The sequence below is a fragment of the Myotis nattereri genome (genome assembly GCF_964212035.1).
Source record: "Myotis nattereri genome assembly, chromosome: 18".
NCBI classification, from domain to species: Eukaryota; Metazoa; Chordata; class Mammalia; order Chiroptera; family Vespertilionidae; genus Myotis; species Myotis nattereri.
This window is the reverse complement of record NC_138093.1, coordinates 21,585,417-21,601,260: the sequence shown is the minus strand read 5'-3', so window position 1 is coordinate 21,601,260 and position 15,844 is coordinate 21,585,417. Positions and strand designations below refer to the sequence as shown.

The 15,844-nt window shown below is 41.9% G+C and overlaps 1 protein-coding gene across 3 annotated transcripts in view; it reads right to left on the bottom strand.

The window, feature by feature from the left end:
• RASAL2 (RAS protein activator like 2) overlaps positions 1-15,844 on the bottom strand; it is a 248,978-nt gene that overhangs the window by 105,729 nt on the left and 127,405 nt on the right. For all 3 annotated transcript variants that reach the window (XM_081112119.1, XM_081112120.1, XM_081112118.1), the window contains exon 3: positions 11,990-12,116. In XM_081112119.1, the coding sequence (XP_080968245.1) occupies positions 11,990-12,116 (127 nt within the window). The remainder of the gene's footprint in view (positions 1-11,989; positions 12,117-15,844) is intronic.

Genomic DNA, 15,844 nt, shown 5'->3' with positions numbered 1-15,844 from the left:
CTGGGTGTGTGTCTCGGGGGAGTGTCCCTCAGCCCAGCCTGCCCCCTCTCACATATTGGGAGCCTTCAGGCGTTGACCCCCATCACCCTCCAATTGCAGGATCGGCCCCTTGCCCAGGCCTGACGCCTCTGACAGAGGTGTCAGGCCTGGGCAGGGGAACCTCATTTCCCCCCATTACTGGTTCTGCCCCCAGCCCAGGCCTGATGCCTCTGGCCCAGGCGTCAGGCCTGGGCAGGGGACCCCCAGACCCCTCCGATTGCTGGCTCTGCCCCTTGCCCAGGCCTGATGCCTCAGCCAGAGGCGTAGACCCCCATCACCCTCCGATCGCCTGATCGGCCCGTTGCCCAGGCCTGACGCCTCCGCCAGAGGTGTCAGGCTTGGACAGGGGACTCCAATCTCCCCCTGATCACTGGCTCTGACCCCCGCCCAGGCCTGAGGTCTCTGGCCCAGGAATCATGCCTGGGCAGGGGACCCCCATCTCCCTCTGATCGCTTGCTCCACCCCCAGCCCAAGCCTGACGCCTCTGACCCAGGCTTCAGGCCTGGGCAAGGGCACCATCATATCCCTCCAATCCCTGGCTCCGCCCCCCACCCAGGCCTGATGCCTCGGCCAGAGGGTTGACCCTCATCACCCTCCAATCACCAATCACCGGATCGGCCCCTTGACCAGGCCTGAGGCCTCCGGCAGAGGTGTCAGGCCTGGGCAGGGGATCCCCAGCTCCCCGCGGTTGCAGGCTCTGCCCCTGCCCAGGCCTAACGCCTCTGGCCAAGGCATTAGGCCTGGCCAGGGGACTCCCAGCTCCCCGCGGTTGCAGGCTCTGCCCCTGCCCAGGCCTAACGCCTCTGGCCAAGGCATTAGGCCTGGCCAGGGGACTCCCAGCTCCCCGTGATCTCCCGCTCTGCCTCTGCCCAGGCCTAACGCCTCTGGCCAAGGCATTAGGCCTGGGCAGGGGACCCCCAGCTCCCCGCAGTAGCAGGCTCCGCCCCTGCCCAGGCCTAACGCCTCTGGCCTAGGTGTCCGGCCCGGGCAGCGGGGACCCGCAGTGGCAGCGGGGGGCGCCGCGATCGCGCGGGCTCCGCCCCTGCCCCTGCAGGACGCCTCTGGCTGAGGCGTCCGGCTCGGGCAGCGGGGACCCGCAGCTGCAGCGGCCCCGTGATCGTGGGCTCCGCTTTAGGCCCAGGCAAGGGACCCGTAGCTCCCGGGACTGCAAGCTTCGACCGTGCCCAGCTCCCATCGCTGGCTCCACCCCTAATTCCTGCTATCATTGGCCAGGGCGGCAAAGGCGCCTGATTCTCCAATCATGGCTGGGGGGCAGGGCAAAGGCGGCCCTGGGGCCGCCTTTGCCCTGCCCCCCACCTCTTAGCTCCCCCCTGGGTTTCCGATCACTGTCAGTGGCAGGGGGCTTCTTCCTGCTTTCCCTTTCGCTTCCCTGCATTGTACCTACATATGCAAATTAGCCGCCATCTTTGTTGGCAGTTAACTTGCATATAGCCCTGATTAGACAATGAAAAGGGTAGCGCCGTACGCCAATTACCATTTTTCTCTTTTATTAGTGTAGATGTTATTCAGAGTCCTCCACATAGCAAATCCTATGTGTAATATAGTACAGTGGTCAAGAGCATGATCCTGAAGGCAGACTGCCTAGATGCAAATCCTGTTTAGTTATAGGCAAGTTCTTAATCTCTCCATGCCTCAGTTTCCTTATCTGTACAACAGATGGGCTTACAAGGATTAGTAAATTCATATACATAGAGTGCTTGATAGGCAGAAGGTGCTATTTAAGCATTTTTTCATGTCCTGAGCTACCTTTTTGTTTCTCCTATAGCTATTGTCTGGTTGTTCATTTGCTCGGGTTTCTATGTACTTATTGTTAGGCCCGGTGCACAAAAATTTGTGCACTCAGGGGGAGGAGGGTGTCCCTCAGCCTGGCCTGCGTCCATTTACAGTCCAGGACCCCTTGGGGGATGTCCACCTGTTGACTTAGGCCCACTCCCCAGGGGATCAGGGCTAAGATTGCAGTCAGACATCCTTCTGGCAGCTAGGAAGCCCTCGAGGGATGTTCGACTAAAGGCTTAGGCCTCCAAGGGATTGGGTCTAAACCGTTAGTTGGACATTCTTAGTGCTGCCACGGAGGTGAAAGAGGCTCCTGCCACCACCTCTGCGCTGGCCAGCCATGAGCCAGCTTCTGGCTGAGTGGCACTCCCCATATGGAAGTGCACTGACCATCAGGGGGCAGCTACTGCATTGAGCGTCTGCCCCCTGGTGGCCAGTGCGCATCACAGCAATCAGTCATTCTGCTGTTCAGTCAATTTGCATATTAGCCTTTTATTATTATTATATAGGATGCCCCTATTTCCCCCGTTTTGCCCCCTCTACCCAGCTCTTGCCCCCCACTTTTCTCTGGCCATCACCATACTGTTGTCTGTGTCCATGGGTTGTGCATATATTTTCTTTGGCTAATACCTTCTTTAAATTCACTTTTTTAAATATTTATTTTCAGATAAGTCCTTATAACTGCACTATTATATATTTTCTATTATATCATTTAGAATTAAGATAATTTTTAATTGAACCCTTGTAAATTTTAGCACAATTTAATAAATTATGCTAGAAGCAATTAGGAGATTTTTCATGTAATGCAGATACATTTCAATTAATATTTTACTAATTTTTAATTTTTTAATATTTTAATTTGAAATAATCTCATACATGTAAAAAAAACTATAAAATACTACAGTATATAATATGTACCCTTCACCCAATTTCTTAGGTGTTAATAATTTAAACATAACCATTATACAACTAACAAAATTTGGAATACATGTTTCTTATAATCTCTTTAATGTTACTTAATCCATTTACTTTGTTTTTGTTAATCTTCACCCAAGGATATTTTTCCATTAAATTTTAGAGAGAGTGAAGGGAAAGGGAGAGACACATTGATTGGTTGCCTCCTGCACATGCTCTGATAAGGACTGGAGATCAAGCCAGCAACTGAGGTACATGCCCTTGACTGGAATCTAACCTGGGACCCTTCAGTCCATGGGCTAATGCTCTATCCACTGAGCAAAACAGGCTGCAGCTTAATTCATTTACTTTTAATCTACATGTGTCTTTATATTTAAAGTGGGTTTTGTTTTTGATTCACCCTCATAATCTGTCTTTTAATTGGTGCATTTACGCCACTGACTTTCAGAGTGCTTACTGATAGAGTTACTGCCATATCTGGTGGCTTCTTGGGCTTCCAGGGCTCACCAGCAGCCCCAGGTGGCAGGAAGGCGGCTCCTGGGGCTTGCGGGGCCAGCGTGCCTACAGCCCGGGCCCGGATCGGATCCCGGGCAGCAGGCAGGCAGCTCCTGGGGCAGGCAAGCAGCTTCTGGCATCGCCCACGGGGGCCTGGATGGCAGCTCGCACTGGCGGCTCACGCTGTCCCGCCCTGCCTGCAGTATGGGAATTAGCCGCCATCTTGGTTGGTGGTTAATTTGCATATCTCGCTGATTAGCCAATGGGAGGCGTAGCGAAGGTACAGTCAATTACTATGTTTGGCTATTACTAGATAGGATGTGTCTTTATATTTAAACTGGGTTTTGTTTTTGATTCACCCTCATAATCTGTCTTTTAATTGGTGCATTTATGCCACTGACTTTCAGAGTGCTTACTGATAGAGTTACTGCCATATCAGGCGGTTTCTGGGGCTTCTGTGGCCGGCCTGCGCCGGGATCAGATCCGATCACGGGCGGCAGGCAGGTGGCTTCTGGGGTCGCACACGGGTGCTTGGATGGCGGCTCGTGCTGTCCCGCCCTGCCTGCAGTATGCAAATTAGCCGCCATCTTTGTTGGAGGTTAATTTGCATATCGCACCATTAGCCAATGGGAGGTGTAGTGAAGGTACGGTCAATTACCATGTTTGTCTATTATTAGATAGGATTCTATACCAATTCATTTCCTGTTGTTTAAACACACTCAGTTATATCAGTTGTGTCTTCTTGGAGAAGTCTTCACTACAGCTTTCTGACTGCTCCACTCTGAACTGTTGTCTGCATTCTGCAGCTGGTACAGAGCTATTTAACTTGGCTCTTTCTATGGCATTCTCCTGAGGGTTCCCTCTGTCTGCCCTGTGCTAGTTCTCCTATCCTATATCCTATGTCCTATTCCTTCTTGGTGTAAAATATATTCCACTAGCTTCAGGAGAAATGATGTGCAAGAGGTAATTTTAAAAATCTGAAAATACTCTCATGTGTGGTTAATGGCTTATAGCTAGATATAGAATTCTAAATAGGAACTAATTTCCCTTCAGAAGTTGGAGGACATGCCTCATTGTTTCCTAGCTTCGGAGTTGCTGATGGGAAGTCTGAAGCCATTCTGATTTCTGATCCTTAGCTTGTAATGTTCTTCCTTTCTTTGGAAGTTTGTAATACTGTCTTTGTCACTACAGACAAATTGAAATTTCCTGAAAATGCTTTGTCATAGGCACTCAATAGCCCTTTCAATCTGGAAACTAGGATCCACTGGGGGAAATTTTATTGAATTATATTGCTAATGATTTCCTTCCCTTGTTTTTCTTTTTCTGGACTTGGTTTTGATATTGGACTTTTTAAACTGATACTCTAAATTATTTTATCACTTTTCCCTCTACTTTCTAGAATATTTCCTCATTTTCATCTTCAAACCCACACTAAGTTTTATTTCTGTTACTTTTCTTTTTTAAACACAGAGCAGTTCTTTGGTCTTGTATAACATTCAGTCCTTATCTCACACATGTAATATTTTAAACTCTTTGAGGAAAGTAGTGAGACTTTTTAAAATTTTCTATTCCCTGCCTGTCGCTGATCCTCCCAAGTTTCTTTAGTTTGTTTTGGTTTTTCTTCAGATATCTGCTAGTCTTGGGAATGTCAGTATCTTTAGGTCTTTCCTCTTGGACTAGTGTAATACACCAAATGGTATTCTGATCTTCTGCATGGAGGGTACAGGTGAGAGAAGCCAGGTGGAGGAGTCTCATTCAGTGAGTGTGCAGATGTTCATTCCATTCCCTTGAATTGGAAAAGGGCCCTGTGCTTTCAATTTTGCCTGGTATGCCCCAATCTGAGACCTTTGGGGTTTTCTTCTTCAGAGAATTAACCTGCAGTCTTGTATTAGGGTTGAGGTGAGGGTGGGAAAAGGAGAATACTAAGGGATCTATCATCATGTATTCCTGATACCATCGATTCCTGAGCTATTTGAAAACTTTGTGGTACAATCCAGGTTGGTTCTTGGCTTTCTTCAGAGCCAGATTAAGATTTGGCTTTCTCAAGTCAGCTAGGTCATTTACCACACTCCATTTGTTTTTCAGCTTTCAATCTATTATTATGTGGTTGTTTTCTTCTTTTTCATTCTCCTTGTCCTTGATGGACCATATCTTTTAAAAAAATTCTTTTATCATAATTATAGTGCAGTTTCTGGAAAAAATACAATTAGATGCTTATCCAATTTTATCCCCAGAAGTCCAGGATAAATCTAAAAAAATACTCCTGATTGTTTATGCCATTCATTTCCCCTTCCCACCCAATTCTCCCACCACCATAGTAGTTTACAAAGATCAATATTGCCTTAGGGCTGGTCAAGAGGGGCTCCTTGCCTGGGCATCACATTTTATTTTTTAAATTCTTTATTGTTTAAAGTATTACGTATGTCTCCTTTTTTCTCCCATTGACCTCTCACGGCCGTTCCCACCCCCCCAGCACATGCCCTCACACCCCTATTGTCTGTGTCCATGGGTTATGCTTATATGTATGCATACAAGTCCTTTGGTTGATCTCCTAAATCCACCCCCCCACCCCTCCGGCCTTCCCTCTGACCTTGGTCAGGCATCACATTTTAGAGGGCTTGACTTTGGTGCTCCTGGGCACCGATCCCCACAGAACTTGACTGTATAGGCTGGCTGTCCACATGCATGTTTGTGGGTCTCTCATGATGTGATGCCAAATTTGGAAATTCTCTCCAGGCCTTGACTGTAGAAAAATATAGTCGTGGTTGAAGGATAAAACATACTTTATCTTTTTATTTTAAAAAAGTTAGCCCTAGTCAGTTTGGCTCAGTGGATAGAGCGTCAGCCTGCAGACTGAAGGGTCCCAGGTTTGATTCCAGTCAAGGGTACATGCCTGGGTTGTGGGCTCGATCCCCAGTGTGGGGCGTGCAGGAGGCAGCCAATCAATGATTCTCTCTCATCATTGATGTTTTTCTCTCTCTCCCCTTTCTCTCTTCCTCTCTGAAATCAATAAAAAAAAAAATTTTTTTTTAAACAGACTAACAAATATTAAGGCATATGACACAGCTTTATAAACCTAGCATATAGCTGACCCACAGAAACATTGACTTCCTTCATGGTTTCTCTTTCCCCAGGTCTTCTGGCTTCACTGAAACTCAAACAGTAACCCTTACAAATGACTTACATGAATCAGAAAGGAATCCATTATTTAAGACTCTTTGCTGCCATCTGTTGGAAATTTTATTAAATAACTACAAATCAATGAAGACAAATGACAGGCACCCCTAGTTGTTGAGCAATGCATAATTTGCACAACCAGAGGGGCAGCACTGCCTTGAACCAGCTTTCACAGAAGTGGACAAACTCTATTGCGTCAGGATGAGTATGGGGAGGAAGACAACAAAGCAAATCAGGAATCAAACTCCCACTCACAAGTTAGAAGGAACTGTGGTATGGCACCTTGACTTAGAACTGAGAACTTTCTTCACAGAAAGAAATGTTCTCACTGCTAATCTAAATTTAGTTCATAAGAGCAAAATAAAAATTGGCTTTAGCAGCTAGCTTGAGAACATAAGTACTAGTTTTTATTTTATTCATACTAGCTTTGTGTTCCAAATAACTAATTTCCAAAAGAAATACAAGCGTGTGTTGAAAAGTAATTTTGGAATTAAATGCAAGCTGCTTCTTTCAAATGGACAAACCTGATTAAATCAGGTTGGTAGTTGGGTTAGTTCTGTTTTAATCCTTGCTTTGTAAATGTGAATGTTCCACCACAACTGACATATTAGGGAACACTTGCAATTACATAAATTTTTTTATCATGATTTCATCTGTGAGAAGCACCAGGTAAACAAAGAAAAATGCACCCAGCTGAACCAAGTCACATACGAATACACGAAAGGCTCACATACACAGCTCAAACATGTACCAGTGACCTCACTTCACTACCTGTGCTATGAGCCACACCCATACACATCTCCTATGACAATGTTCTATTCAATTTCCAAAAAATCCTCCCTCCATCACTTCACAATAAATTTAAAAACTACTCTGATGCCCACTACCACAAGTAAATTTCTAGATAACTTTCCAAGGTAAAGGTGCTATCGTTATTGTAGTATTTATGTATTCCTCAACCATTTAGCACATGTAAAAATGTATTATTATTTTTACTAAGTTCCTGTCTTTACATGTTTTTGAGTATAGTGCTCCTAATTCCTTTTCCCCCATAAGTCCTGTGATTTTTATTGTGCAATTCTGCACAGTACAGTGATTTAGGCACACGTGTCACATTATTGCAAATTGACTGTGCATGGCTATTTTAACCTAGACTCAAGCTCATTCTGCTAGACCAGTGGCCGGCAAACTGTGGCTCGCGAGCCACATGGGGCTCTTTGGCCCCTTGAGTGTGGCTCTTCCACAAAATACCACGTGCAGGCGCGCACATACAATGCGATTGAAACTTCGTGGCCCATGCGCAGAAGTTGGTATTTTGTGGAAGAGCCACACTCAAGGGGCCAAAGAGCTGCATGTGGCTTGCGAGCCGCAGTTTGCTGATCACTGTGCTAGGCTAATATCAGCAGAATTACCACATGTATCTTATAAATCTTACAGATTTCAAAAAATAAATATATACTGACTTATGGTTTTTAAGAAAACTCAAAAGCACCCATCCAAAAGCCTCAGTGAAATTATCCAGGGCTTCTACCTTAATTATCCATAATGATTTTAATAATTCTTGAGCTCATTTGACCTTTCCTCAAATAACTTATCTATTTTTACAAAACCCTAAGCGACTGGTCGAAAGAACGTTGGACCGGTCAACCGAATGTTGGACCCGTCGCTATGACGCGCACTGACCACCAGAGGGCAGAAGCTCAACACAGGAGCTGTCCCCTGGTGGTCAGTGCACTCCCATAGCAGGAGCGCTGCTCAGTTGACCAACGGGCGCCAGATGCGGGGCTCACAGCTGGCGAGCACAGCTGTGGCGTACCAAGCAGCAACAGCAGCACGGTGCCTGACCCACCTCGGGTTCCTACCCGGCTGCCTGCTGCTTCCCACACTACTACATCCCTCGGGGGATGTCGGACTGCTGGTTTCAGCCTGATCCCCCGAGGGGTCCCAGATTACGAGAGGGTGCAGGCCAGGCTGAGGAACCCCACCAGTGCACGTGCACTGGACCTCTACTATATCACTGAAATCTGGGAATGATGGAATACAAGTACAAAGGAAGGATATTATATAGCTCTCTTAACATGAGCTTGCTTAGAAAATTGTGAAGTAGTTTATTTTATTGGAAGAAACAAGACAATAGTTTTAGGGCATTTCAAAGAAAACCAAGCGCTGCTATTATTCACTGAGTTCTAATTTTCAGAGCTAGAAATACCAGACTGCTGACTTTTTTCATAAATTTTTTGCTCATTTGTATGTATATTACCTTAAAGTTCACAAGTTTCTTCTACTGAATAATGTGTGTGTGTGTGTGTGTATATATGTGTGTGTATATATACATACACCCATATACACACACACATACACACACACACACACATATATATAACTTAATAGTCAATCTAAATATTGAGTGCTACCAAACACAGGCATTATTTATCAGCATTTTTAATTTTATTATTTGAAAAATTCTTGAAATATGAAATCTTCATTACTCATTTCTCCTTCCTTCAATACTATTACTACCATGTATTTTCATAGATTTTAGCATCTTGAAAAAATGTCATAAATTCTCTAGGTACTCCTAATAAATAAATATCTTGGGAATAAAGAGAGTCATCATTAGTTTATACATAAAGTTAACTGAGATTACTTTAACCAAGAATGTCAGAATTAAAAACTAAGGTCTGAATAATGAATATCTTTTAAAAATTTGGCCTATAAAAGTTATCCTTTATAATTTTAGAAATGCCTTGGAGAAAATATTGTGCTTTAACATTTATTTTCTTCAAAGTTTCCTCAAATTTTTATCACTTAGGTCAATAAATGTAGGAAAACATATTTACAACGTTGTGAGCTCAATCCCTGGTAGGGGGCATGCAGGAGGCAGTCGATAGATGTTTTGCTCTGACACTGATGTTTCTCTCTCTCTCTCTCCCTCTCCCTTCTTCTCTCTCTAAAATTCAATTGAAAACAATTTTTTAAAAATCACACGACAATTTCATTCTTGCTGCTCTAGCCAAAATTCTTCATTTTTCATTTCTCACTTCCTACATCCAATCCAACAAGCAAATTCTGTTGGCTCTACCTTCGAATGTATTCATAATCTAGTCACTTCTCAGCCTTTCCTCTATTACCATTGTGGCCCAGATCATTGCAACAGCATTCCAATTGGTCTCTGAACTCCCATTCTTGCATCCCTATTCTCAATATAGAAGCCAGTGGCTCCCTATCTCACAGAATCAAAGCCCTCATGATGCTCTACAAGGCCTTTGTGATAGGCTCAATGATGTCATCTCCTACTACTCTCCCCTTGTTCATTCCACTCCAGCCTCCCTGGCATCTATGCTGCTCCTGGAACATTCCAAGCATATTTCTCCTTTATACTTGCTATTCCCCTGGGTGCAAATCCTCACCCCTAGGTATCCACATGCCTGGCTTCCATACTTTTATCAGGTCTTGACTCAAATGTCACTTAACAGGGAGGCATTCTTTGGTCAGCTTAGCTAAAATTATTCTTCCTTGATGCTTCCTATTTCCTATTTTTTTTCTTTGTACTTATCTCCATCTACCACAGTATATATTTCACTTATTACTCTTGCTTATTGTCTATCATTCCTCAATAGAATGTAAGCTTCACAAGGGGAGAGAGCTTTGTATATTTTTTTTTCACTCTTGTGTCTTAAAGTGCCTAGAACAGCATGTGGCACATAGTTGTCATTCAATAACTATTTGCTGCATAAACAAATGGATTTTTTAAAAATTAAAAATCAATGAAAGCCACACAATATAACACAATAACATGTGCTGTGAAAAGTCATCAATAATCTATCTTCCTAATTATGTAAGAATCTTCTAATGACAGAAATTACACCTCTTTTCACTTAGGGACTGGCATAGAATGTTACATATACAGCAATTATTCAATTCAATATTTGACAGCATGAAATTTTGCTTAAAGACAAATCACTAGGAGATAAAAATAGAACAATAGAATAATGATCTAATTCAACATTAGATTGGCATGTAAGAAAAAAAATGGCTCTAAAAGTAGTCTTTCCCCTTCTAATATTTATGAGCAATAGCTTTCAGTGCTAATTTCGGACATCCACTCCAAAAATGATCATGGTCTGCCATGAATCAAGACTTGTCCAGGACAGAAAGTGGAAGATTGGCTCTGGACTAAGCACCTTGGCCACCTCATTTTAGTTTGTCTTTGGGACTAGTACATGGAATATTGGAGATATTTAACAATTTACGATATAGTTTTCTCTTCTTTAAAATGTTAACAGTTCTTCAGACTATGAATATATATTCTTTGTGGGTTAAAGCTTGTCAAAAGTTTCTAGAGTGACAATGATAGTCATCAACATAACACTGTGAATAATATTAGATAGCAAAGGAACTGAAAGACGGTGACTCTGAGCCAGTCCAAGTTACACAGAACATATACATAAAATACAAACAGGCTACAATATGGTTACACCCAGACAGGTTTACAATACAATTTATGCCAATACCTAAACTGGATTCAACACATGCTAAAGAAGTACAATGGAAATAAAATGAGAGGAAAATCTGATTTCTCTAAGTATGATTTCTTGGATAAAAGTGTTTGCTAATCTAACTAATTTCTAGAAAAGCAACAATTGTTATAGGATAAAAAGAAAAAGAAAATATTCAAATTCTGACCAAGAATTGAGTTCCATTTAAATTATGAAGAGAAATGAAGAAGAAACAAACAAGAAAAACTAAACCGATATTCAAAAACACATACTCACCAACATACAGACAATAAATAGTTCTGACTTACCTACCTAGCAAATGTCTGTGACTAAATATCTAGTTTCACTAAGCAAATAATAACATCAATGATATAAAGCACTTCCTACTATTCAAATCCTTTCATTATTTTATTTAATCTTAATTATGTTCTTTTAAAATTACCTGACCTAAATATCTATATATCCATTGGCAAGCATGCAAAATATGAAACAATATATTTGTTAGGAAACAGGGAAAGAGCTGCTTTGATGTTGACAATTTCTTTAGGGTATAACAACTCATAGGGGTTTTTTTTATTTCTCTCTCTTGTCACCCCTTTAACTATAGTTCCAAATATACTTACATGAGATATGTAAAATTAGCTCAGCTATAGTAGCCTGATCTGACATTACATTACATAAGACAGAATCAGTAGCTTGAACAGGACACACAACACTCAATACAAAGTTTCCATACAATACTGGCTCCCCAGTGAATCTCAGTAGTTCAACAAGATCACCTAATGGTCTTTCAAAATTTAAAGCCAAGCAATAAACTCAGAAACAATACACCATCCAACTTGTCTAGGGCTGAACAGCAAACTTATGAAGCTTAGATAAATTTCATCTCTGTAAAATAACTTCACTGCCACTTGGTTACAAAGAATAAAACTTTCTAATGACTTCTAACTCTTGGTTAACATATCAATGCGCTTCCTTAACGGGAAATACAGGGTGTTTTGTTTTATTGTAACACTCAACAAGTCCATAAATTACCAGATAAAAACTAGCAATTTCTTTTATTCGCTTACCCAGTTTAGTGGTGCCCTCTGGTGGGTACTCAGGAAACTGACCCTCGGAAGGGACACTGACAGTTCTTCTCAGGCATCTCCCTTTGGTGGAATCGGCCTGCTGCTCCTGTCCTCCCTCCGTGGGTATCTAGTTAACCAAAAGAAAAAGAGATGAAACCTAATACTGAGTTCGCCATAACAACTTTCGGATTGAATAATGTTTTCAGTTAATAAAGAATAGGAGTTTGTAATCATCAGAGCAAAGTAAAAGAAATGTAGAAATAAAGTATACACAATGGTAAAGTATTACCAATCCCTTTGCAGGAAGCTTTTCTTTAAAAAGAAAACCAAAAGATCGGGAAAGGTGAGTATGTAAATTAGCTTAGTTGAAGTATGTACAAATCTTATCCAGGTGTGCATGTGTTTTGGGAGTTCAGAAAACAAAACAAAACACCCACACAAATAAAAGATTCTTTTACATAAGACACTGGTTCACAAGTTCCAATTCTGCCCAATGCTCAATCAGGTAAATGGAAATAAAAGTCAACCAGAAAGATTTAGCTACAACATTCTCTTAAAAGAAGGTTTTGCTACATAAAAGTATTAAAATGACCCAACTTTTCTTTAATTTTAGAATTAAGTATATATATATATATACACACACACACACACACACACACATGGCTAATATGCAAAGTGTCCCCTCAGGAGTTTGACCGGGAGACAGGGAGTTCGATAGCTCACTATGATGTGTGTTGACCACCAGGGAGCAGTGCGGAGTGAAGGAAGGCCCCAGCCAGCAGCTGGAAGGCCCCGTTTGGCCCTGATCACTGGCCAGGCCTAGGGACCCTACCCATGCCCGAATTTCGTGCACCTAGCCTCTAGTACAGTGGTTCTCAACCTGTGGGTCGCAACCCTTTTGGGGGGGTCTAACGACCCTTTCACAGGGGTCGCCTAAGACCATCGGAAAACACATATATAATTACAGACTGTTTTTGTGATTAATCACTATGCTTTAATTATGTTCAATTTGTAACAATGAAAATACATCCTGCATATCAGATATTTACATTACGATTCATAACAGTAGCAAAATTACAGTTATGAAGTAGCAACGAAAATAATTTTATGCTTGGGAGTCACCACAACATGAAGAACTGTATTAAAGGGTTGCAGCATTAGGAAGGGTGAGAATGAATCCCTGCTCTAGTAGTTAATAAAATACATTTTCAGTGAGATTTTGCTAGTAACCTTTATCAAAATTAAGAATAGTATTGGTAACATCTCAGTTTGGCAAAATATATCAGTAATTAATCATAGTTTCTTATTTCTTATGGCTCTCGTGTTGAAATTTCAACCATTTCAATAATAATGACTAGCACTGAGTTCCTGCTATGTGCAGGGCTACGGATTTTACATGAGTGACATTATGAGGGAGCCATTATTACCCCCCTTTTAAAGATGAGGAATAATTTATTTTTACAAATGATTTCAGTATATACATATCACATCAACTGATCCAGAGAAACTGGGATACACACAGGCTTGAATGTATATGTCTTCTACTTTGCCTCAGTAATCCAACTCCTATGACTGGGGTCAAGCGGGCGATAGCAAGGGAAACTCTCTCTGTGCCACTGAGAATCTGAAGAGCAAAGTCCTAATGTCTTCAAAATGGACTGAAAATTTTCACAATCTTTATAGGACCAAAAATTCACCATTTCCTCATTACTATAACTATGCCTACATTACTTGCACACTGAGAAATCAAGAAGCAGAATTAACAATGGTAACATTCTAAAAAAATTAGGGGAAATCAAATAATAGCATCAATAAAGAGATGAACTATTCCAAAGCACTCTGTAATATAAAACTTTACAAATGGTAATCTAAGTCATCCAGCCCTTTCAGGATGAAAATTATATTATCGCTACTTAAATAATTAAAAGAGTAGTACAGAGAGGTTAAATAACTCTCATCTAGTAAGAGGCAAAAATGTAACCTCTACCTGCCTTAAAAGTAGAAAGGAATAGGGGTAAATACAAGTAGAGTAGAAAGTTTGTATCTTTGAACAAACAGGAACCTAAATAAAAAACCATTTTCCTCAAAGCTCTAAAAGCACCAATTATCTGAAATAATGAAAATTCAAGCTATAAGGAAAAAATGTAGTAGTTATTTTTTATATTATAGGAGGAAATGACCTATGATCTTTCCTGTGAAAATGTATAAAGGCCACATTTGGAAAAAAATAAGAAATGGCTTCTATTATCATATATTTTGCCTCTACCATGTCTAAGGAGAAGATACATAAAATATATAAAACTTATCTGGGCCTAAATTTCACTCACAATTATTTTCTCAAAGTTTTTGTGTAGACTCTTCATTTCCCACTATTGTAACTTAGAATATAATAAAAAGTTTCATTCAAAGTATCACTTACAATTGGGGTATACTATCTCTCACTTGGGATATATGGGAGAATAGTGTTGACTTTTATTCTAAACCTGCACTTCTTATGAATCTTTTACAACATTATAGATTGATCCCTATGTAAAATATTTTTACAAGATATTGATCTACTTGAAAATCAGAGGGTTCATATTTCAAGTATTTTCAAACTAAGCTGGAGTTCACCAATCTTTGTACACATTCTAAAAAAAATAAAGGGATACCAAATCAAAGAATCAGTTTTAGAAAGTCAGTTTTAGAAAAGTTATGTTGGCCATTCTAATTGCCCTAATTTAGTTTACTAGTTTAATTTTTTAAATATTTTTTATTGATTTTTGGAGAGAGAGGAAAGGACAGGAAGAGAGAGAAAAACATCAGTGTGAAAACAGAACAATGATGTGCTACCTGCAGCACGCCTGCTACCAGGGATGGAGCCCACAACCTGGACATTACTCTGACCAGGAAATGAACTTGCAACCTTTGATGCATAGGACACCACCCAACCAAGTGAGCCACACAAGCCAGAATATTTACTGGTACACATTTATTGTTTATACTGAATTAGTCTTTAAAATTTGTGTATCTTCCAGATTCTATAACATGAGAGGAATTCTTTTTAACCTCTTTGGCCTTGTACTGTGCCCTGAGTCCAATTTTTCCTCAGGAAAAAAATAAAATTAAGCGCTTTAATTCATTCCATTGCAGGTGAGGCAAATGGAACACAGTAAGGAGTAAATGGCTTCTCAGGTATTTAAGCTGTGCTAATAACAAAGTCAAACGTAATTTCTGAATTCTCATCCTGATGGTTAGTTCCAAACCATCCATGACAACGGAGGAGCAACATGCACAAATAAATTAAGCTACTTAGAAAATACTAATTATATACACTAGAGGCCTGGTGCACAAAAATTTGTGCACTCGGGGTCGGGGGGGGGGGTCATTCCTCAGCCCGGCCTGTGCCCTCTCGCAGTCTGGGACCCCTCGGGGGATGACCACCTGCTGGCTGAGGCCTGCTCCCCAGGGGACTGGGCCTAAGATGGCAATCAGACATCCCTCTGACAGCCCGGTAGCCCTCGGGGGATGTCCACTTGCCAGCGGGGAGCAGACCTAAGCTGCAGTCAGACATCCTTAGCACTGCTGAGGAGGCAGGAGAGGCTCCCACAACCACTGCTGTACTGGCAGCCATCAGCCTGGCTTGTGGCTGAGCAGAGCTCCTCTATGTGGGAGGTCACAGACCACCAGAGGGCAGCTCCTGCACTGAGCGTCTGCCCCCTGGTGGTCAGTGTGTGTCATAGTGACCAGTCATTCCCAGTCCTTCTACTGTTAGGGTCAGTTTGCATATTACCCTTTTACTATATAGGATAGAGGCCTGGTGCACGGGTGGGGGTCGGCTGGTTTGCCCTGAATGGTGTCCCGGATCAGGGTAGG